The 8,103-nt window shown below is 36.9% G+C and overlaps 1 protein-coding gene across 5 annotated transcripts in view; it reads right to left on the reverse strand.

Annotated features, from left to right (window-relative positions):
• Nucleotides 1-1,141: 1,141 nt before the first annotated feature.
• The window catches only part of LOC119838688 (CCR4-NOT transcription complex subunit 3), a 14,511-nt gene continuing 7,549 nt past the window's right edge, over nt 1,142-8,103 (reverse strand). For 3 of the 5 annotated variants that reach the window (XM_038364766.1, XM_038364764.1, XM_038364762.1), the window contains exons 8-15: nt 7,528-7,616; nt 5,462-5,541; nt 4,857-5,122; nt 4,313-4,520; nt 3,564-3,656; nt 3,064-3,189; nt 2,411-2,620; nt 1,142-1,902 (exon numbers count right to left, since the gene is read on the reverse strand). In XM_038364766.1, the coding sequence (XP_038220694.1) occupies nt 1,804-1,902; nt 2,411-2,620; nt 3,064-3,189; nt 3,564-3,656; nt 4,313-4,520; nt 4,857-5,122; nt 5,462-5,541; nt 7,528-7,616 (1,171 nt within the window). In that variant the 3' untranslated portion in view covers nt 1,142-1,803. The remainder of the gene's footprint in view (nt 1,903-2,410; nt 2,621-3,063; nt 3,190-3,563; nt 3,657-4,312; nt 4,521-4,856; nt 5,123-5,461; nt 5,542-7,527; nt 7,617-8,103) is intronic. The other 2 variants (XM_038364763.1, XM_038364767.1) reach the window with 1 other exon arrangement.

Below are 8,103 nucleotides of genomic sequence, written 5' to 3' on the forward strand. Positions count from 1 at the left end.
TGGCAGTGATCTGATCGATACCCTCGGCTCGGATGCGCAGACGCAGCGCGGCGCGGGGGCGTGCGACGACATATTCGATTCTTAGCTACGAGTGCTCTTTGAATTACCACAAATACGATTTAAAAATTTTTCGAATAAACATTTAATAAACATAACTGAGTATAGAATATCTTTTCTCTTTGTAGAAATAATTTAGGCACATTGCGAGCGCATTCTATTTCCGAAAGCATTTCGTGTCCATTCCGCATTGAATGATAACGATAGAATATGCTGTAACAACGAAGGTGTAAGGATTGCCGTTAAGTACATTGTGATATGCAGATATTAGTATAATAATTTATTGTGTTACCTTTGGCCCATGCTATAATTAAAGCCTCAGTGGCGTCGTTTATATCATTTAAATAATTATATATAGATGTCTCATCCCCAGCAAATGTAAAATTTATCAAATTACACACATAATTTAGTCGCTTTGGGAAAATATATTTGAGCTTTTCACATTTGTGTATATAATTACGTCGTAACCTTAAGAGTTAATATATATATAACATAAACTCCATTACAAAAATGTTCCACGGTCAATTTTCACATCCTTTATACAAATGAAATGAAAATTTGGCCTAAACTTAAAATAAATTTTCGTAATTTCTTCGCCAATCACACTCCCATTGCGTATAAACAATTGCCAGGCTCGTATCGACGAATACTTTGTGGTAAAACAAACAAGCACTTTAATAATTTCAAACTAAACCAGTCTCTATATAAACTTTAAAAACAAATGCCCAAAGCGCTCTCAGATTGAATCTTTTCAATTTCATTGTGATTCTCACCGTTGAGGTTGGATCTAATAATTACAAAAATATCGAGGCTCGGTCGTTTTTCGATAACCATTAAAAACATTTGTGAGTATGACGCGTTGGACCTAATTAAATTACCTAAAGTTGCCAAGTTTTTATACTGTCTTCACGCACACTTCTAATAGCACAATCGACAGCATATTGACAAGTTCGTAATCAACATCATGTTACAATAATTCAATAACAATTTACTTAATAGATCCCAAACCAACGGCAAAATCACTGCTGCACTGAACCATGACTAGCGTAAAAATTCATTGGACTTATGCTTTATACTATATTAAGTATTGCTTTAGCAGAGGTATTCGTTCATTCAACATCTCAATAGAGGCTCGCTTACTTTATTGATTGTTTACACTATGAGAATTTTTTGTAAACAATAACAATGTAAATTATGTGACTGATAAATGTTTTACAAGTAAATGAGATTCAGTAAAGCATGATTAATATAATATACATCCCGACATATATCTACGTCCGATTGAATTGAAAAAACCATAATTTCCAAGTGCGCTGAGGGCCCTAAACCGATATCACATGTTTTATTATACTTATTGAGTCTCATCATAATGATTCACAATTTCGATCGCTTACAAATTCGTTACTCTACTGTACAATATAACAAACTGCCAGAAGAGCGAAAAAAATATTATTTTACAAAAGACACGAACGACAACGAGGCGCCACACAAATCGTAACACATCCAACGGAATAAATTAATCTGCGTACTTTCTTTCTACATACAAATAAAAATTCGAACGCCTCGGTTGCATCACAGAAACAAGCGGGAACGGTTAATACTTACAATGGAATGACACGAGGATCGGTACAAGGCAACCTTGGTCGATATTGGCTTCATTTGATATTGCTCGAATACACTGTCACTACACTAAACACTTTGTTCGTTCACTGAGTCACAGCCGCGGGCGGAGGGGCGGCGCTGGGTTCAGTTCAGGTCGCGGTCTTCTAAGTACTTGTACTCGAACGTGAAGCCCTCCTTCTTGCGCTGGCCCCACTTCTCGTAGTCGAAGTATATGTACGTGCCCTGCAACAGGTGCCGCCTGCTGGTCAGATCAGCGCGAGTGGGGGTGGAAGGAGGCACCAATGGTTGGTGCCGCATATATATGACCTCTTTAAAGCGAAAGATTCTTTGAAGCGAAACTCGAAATGATCCTTTTTACATGTTATTAAAAGATAAAAAAAATGCTATTGTTTAATTAATAATATTATTTAATTAGAACCAAGACCAAAATAGAGATTCCTTGTCAAAATCCTACTAATCCTACTAATATTATAAATGCGAAAGTTTGTAAAAATGTGTGTGTTTGTTGCTCTTTCACGCAAGAACTACTGAACAGATTGCAATGAAATTTGGTACGTAGACAGCTTGACAACTGGTATAACATATAGGCAACTTTTTTACCCGATATTCCTACGGGATACGGACTTACGCGGGTGAAACCGCGGGGCGCAGCTAGTAATACATATGAAAGACTTAAAATGTAAACTGCCAACCATACTTCTACACAACACATTATACAACCCAATCCCACCTGCTCATACTCCTCATTGATGACCTTGGGCTCCTCGTGCCTCTGGAACCACATCATGTACTTGGTGTGGAACCTCCAGCTCTGCTTCTTGAGCGCCTTCGCGGCGAGGTACTGCGCCTTCGTGCCCTCCATGTAGTAGAACACGAAGAACAACGTCTCCGTGGACAGCCGCTGGAAGAACTCCACGGTGTCCGAATGGGGTAACAGCACCTGCAATTTTGTAGCGGGTTCTCGTGAGTTGCGTGTACTTTAAGTTGTTTATTGATAGTTTAGAAACATTTTTTTTATTTAATAAGAATCAGGCAAACACATTTCTATTAAATTATGTTTATTCAAGAAATAACATTGAGGTAATATAATAATTTTATTAGGGACCTGATCAATAAGCCTTATTACGTATTTAGTCTAGATAGAAAGTTTTATCAAGTTTCAAACATTCATAAGTGATTTAACACATAATTAGTGTATACACAATTAAAGAGAAATTTCCTGTTCCTGAAGCAATTTAAAACATTACTGTGGATGTGTAATGTGAATCGTAAAATCCAACAGAAGTGATAACTTAACTAACTGGCGCCGTAACGCGTAACGTAACGAACCGTAACATCAAACCCACTAATAACAATTTATACTACCCAATCTCAGTTGTTTACCTGATTGTAATATGCGGGTGTCTGACAAATATTCCTGGGCAGGTATACCCGCGTTCGCTCCGAGTCCGACGGATGCGGCATGTGGTAGAACGCCGCCTCCATCATCTGGAACTGCACTTGGTGTTCCTGCGGGAGTGACATAGCGTTTACATTGCAGCTGTAAACTCTAAACGACATTGAATATTCTTGGTCGGTTAAAAAAAAAAATCTAGTTGGACGGATGAAATAATGTAAAAGTTGTTGTTTGTTTTTTTTACTTATTTATTGTCAGGAATATTAAAACAGGTTAAAAATTAATTAAAGCTAGGAGCAAGCTCAGCTATGGGATGTTTGATGCCATAGCCGAAAAAAATTAAACAAACAAATCTAGTGCATTAGCAATTTCCTAAAACATTAAAACGTAACTTTTACAAGCAAACACAATCGGACTATGTTCAACTTATTTATACTACTTAAAAGTAAGAAAAAAAAGAAATATATAGCCACAACAGAATACATACACGTACCGAGTTAAGCGGCAAGGGCCCCAGCGGCGCGACTCCTAATAACGGTGGGATGTGCGCCTGAGAGAGGGGGACTCCTCGTCTTGTGTTCTGCAATTGTTTATTTATGCTTATCAGTGCTGATTTTGTTGCTTTTAAAATATCAATTGAATAATATCATAGTACATATTTTTGAAAAACTTGAATTATTACTCAAGTCAAGCTATGTTAGGTCATAAAGGTGTTTTATAAAATGCAGTTTATATAAATATTACTTATTATATATAAGTATAGTATTTAATGTAATGTGAATTTAGTCAGATTCTACTACTCTACTAGTGAGTTTTATATGCAAAAATATGCGTGTTGAGACCAATTGATGCAGATCAGTATGAAACACGTATTAATTTAGAAATAGCAAAAAATTTAATGATACATATAAAAGAGTGTCAAGTTAAAACATTGCAGAATATCACTGTATACCTACATAATTATAATGCATTTTTATTTAGAAAGTTGCGAAAAAATAACTGCATTCAGTTAAAACGATAAAATAATTTAATTACATGATCTACAATTTTCGTTAAATATGAATAGCACTGGAACATTCCAGAATATCACTGTACATATATCAAATCAAATCAGGATTCTTAAAACATAACTGCATAGTTTCACTCAACGTTGACCATGTTCTATAACGTTCTAGAACGTTCGCGCACAATACAAAAACGTTCTAGAACGTTCGAGAACATCCCGGCGCGGCGCACCTGCGTGTGGTGCGCGTCGAGCCCCGCGCGGTGCACGGCTTCCTGCGCCATGCTCTTGAGCGACGCGGTGGTGGGCCGCTCGGGGCCGCCCGCCCCCGCCCCCGCGCCCGCGCCCGCCGCGCCCCCCGCGCCCGCTCCCGCCGCGCCCGCGCCCGCGCCGCCCGCCGCGCTCGGCGCCGGCGTGCTCGGCGGCTCGCTCACTCTGCCGCTGTAACGTATATAAACATTTCACTATTGACCACATTTTTCGGATAAAAACCGGTCGGTTTTGTGTTGAAGAGTTTTAAGTAAACGAAATGTTATTTACATGAAATTGAATTATATGTTTTAATATCATCACGATATTATCCACAAATCAAGATACAACAATAAATATATTTACATGGCATTTGGCGCATCACTTATTTAGAGATCGAAATTGGTGTTAATATTTTACAAGTCTATGATATAATATTCCCTTTTTTCCACCAGATACGGTTACCGTTTGCACCACTACAAACACAGCGTGTTTCTCTGGGCGGTACAGCACGCAACAAGAACTCACTTGTTCAAGTTCAACATGTGCTGCGGCGTGTGGTGCGCATTGTGCACGGGCCCGTTGACCGCGAGCGGCGACGGCGGTGACGGCGTCACGCTCCGCGCGCTCGCGTTCAGGCTCACGCTCACGCTCGTGTTCAGGCTCGTGTTCGCGCTCGCGTTCGCGTTCGCGTTCACGCTCGCGTTCACGCTCGGGTTCGTGCTCGCGTTCTGGTTGGGGTTGGGGTTCGCGATCGCGCTCGATAACGTCGTCGCGGACGAACTTTTTGACGTCTGCAGAGTGGAATTATTGCGTTCAAAAACTATACAAATTCAAAGAAAATTTATTCAATTTCTCAATGATATTATTTATATTGTTTATAGCAAGAATGGTTAGTTATCACTTCTTGCATATAACTCTGTGAACTGTTCAACAAAGGAATACAGCATTGATATTTTCAGAAAAAAAAAATTACTTAAAACCACAATAAATAGAGAAACTGTGATGTGTAATTCAGAGATAAAAAGATACATATCATTAATTTGACAAAATGACCAAAAAAGAATCAAGTATTCTATAATCAAATAAATATTGCATCAATCGACCTTACATTTGCATACACGTAAACTTACAGGGGCGGGTAGCGTGGGCGGCGGCAGGTGTGTCGCCGTGTGCACTGGCGTATTCGACACTGGACCATTTTCCAACACTTCTGCAATAATACAACACCAATTTAAATCAATCTTTAAATTTTTACATGTACATATTGATGATATGACAAAATTTATTGTTTGTTGCGCGTAGGGATTTAGGTGATTATGATTGAAATTGATGGTTCAATGAAGAAAAAAAAAGCAACATTAACGTAATATTTTCGCGTGACCTCTTCGTTATAAAGATCAAATACGAGCAATCTCTATATGATTCCACAATCTGTGCAATTTTGTGGTACAATTCACTAAATAAAGAAACTATAACACTGCAGGCTCTGGACTTTATGTTGCAGATGCGAAAATATATTTTCTTTTCTTCGGAGTCTCAGAGCGATTTAGTAAATATTTTCCGCCAGAGTGGCATAATAGAATACTTTTTATAGCGGTGAAACATCTAATTACTTTGTTAATTTCAATTGAATATGCGAGCGAAGCCGAGGCGGAAAGGTTGTTAATCATTTTTTATATCCCACTAAAATAATAAACGGGAAATTCCTAAATAACCGCCATTAACTAGTTTAATATTAGATATATAATTTTATGCCAGTTGATTATATATACCTACGTAGATCTATATATATTTTTTAATTTGTAAACATTAATTATTATTTTTTTTATATAAAAATCAAACGATAATCTCTTACCAATACAACATTTTATCGAATAAAACAATTATCGAATAAAAATTAATAATATTATTATACACAAAATATAATAAAATAAAAACGATACAAAAAATAAATGAAACTGTTCATAATTAAAATAACACATAAGTAACGCATAACAAATATGCTTTTATGATTTGATACGCAATTATTCATGCCTATAAAGCAATTGTATTTCCTGTGATTTCTAACACCGACGAATAACGAGTTTCATATAAATACATTTTTCCAATTACACATATCGAATGATGCGGCGGGAGAATTTATTGTAATTATTACTTCACAAATATGTAACTCAATTTTATTTAAAACGTAATTCAATAAAATATAATTAATTCCATCGATTATTTCCAATTTCTAATAACAGACAGAAGAACAAAACTAGATGGCGCATTACATATGCATTACGTCGAACGTCTTGCTTATATACGTACTCATCCACAACATAACGTTTAACGATGAACATTGCGAATTTAAAATCAAAACAATGAAATTAATTACATAATGAAATTTCGCGTAAACTAAAACGACGCAATTATTAAAATGGCACAATATAGCACACACACACACAAAACAATCGACACATGCGCTCATCAAATTACCATCGTCCATATTTATTCTTCATTTGCGCGGGAAAGCATTTTACTTTTGTTTTTTTTTTCTTTTTTTTTTTAATTTTGCATATGGAACAGAACGCGCGCCGAATACAGATACGCGACTGCTGGCCGGAATCGTCGTCTCATCGAGCTTGGATACGCGCCAATTTGACAGAGATTCGTAAAATGTTTGGCGTCGCGCCAACTTGCTATACGTGAATGCTTCTCAGCCCATTCACTCGTGATAACGCACATTTGTTTTGTAAACAATGTAGCGTGCAGTTAAACGAATCCGATATGGGCTCTCACTGATTAGGGATATTAACGAAGTTCAATTTAGCGAGATTACACTCAGGTCTAATGTATTATAAAATATATTATTAAAACTGATTTCGGTAATATTTCATGTATCGGTCTTTTTAATAGCACGCAATTTTTCATGCTTAATTTTACACATCATATTATAATTATTCTTAAAAATTACACCATTAATAAAAAAATACGTTTTCTTAATCTATACTAATAATACAAAGCTGAAGAGTTTGTATGTTTGTTTGTTTATTTTAGTTGTTTATATTACGCACTAATCTCAGGAAGTATTGATCCGATTTGAAAAATTCTTTCAGTGTTAGATAGTTCATTTATTAAAGGAAGGCCATAGGCTATATATGTACCACGGGCGAAGCGCTAGTTCTGAATCTTTTTCATAAAAACAAACACTCACCAGTATTATTAGGCCGCTGGTGGGGGGAGCTGGGCGCGGGCGGTTTGATCGGCGTCGACGTGCCCGACGCGCCCGTGCTGTTGTTTATACTGCGGACGCGAATGCAAAGACAAATCAATTTATGTATATATTATATAGTTTCTAGAATAAAAATCAATTTCAACTTTACGAAGCAATTGTAAAAGCTAGTTCATCTAATGATGTATAAGCTAAGCCTTCGGTACGGGACGCATCCGTGAGCTTTTTGGGCGATTGCTGAATTAAAAAAAAAGTTCCATGCATCAACGTGTGCATGCAAAACATTTTATATGTGTGCGCCAATTTTGTAAAAATCTTGCAACTAAATTTAGATTTGTGAAAAATATCTACATATAATGGAAAAGCAATATTCGTAACGAAAAATGAAGTATATTATGATATGATGTGGTGGATTCATGAAGTTTGAAGGATACGCGTTTATGGTGGGTAATAAAAAAAAAACATTTATGTGAGAATGTGGACTGTGAGCGAGGGTAGTGTGAGTGTGAGTGTGAATTTGAGTGTGTCGCGGGGACTGACCTATTGTTTGTGGCGGAG

This window comes from Zerene cesonia, unplaced genomic scaffold (assembly GCF_012273895.1).
Source record: "Zerene cesonia ecotype Mississippi unplaced genomic scaffold, Zerene_cesonia_1.1 Zces_u004, whole genome shotgun sequence".
Lineage (NCBI taxonomy): Eukaryota > Metazoa > Arthropoda > Insecta > Lepidoptera > Pieridae > Zerene > Zerene cesonia.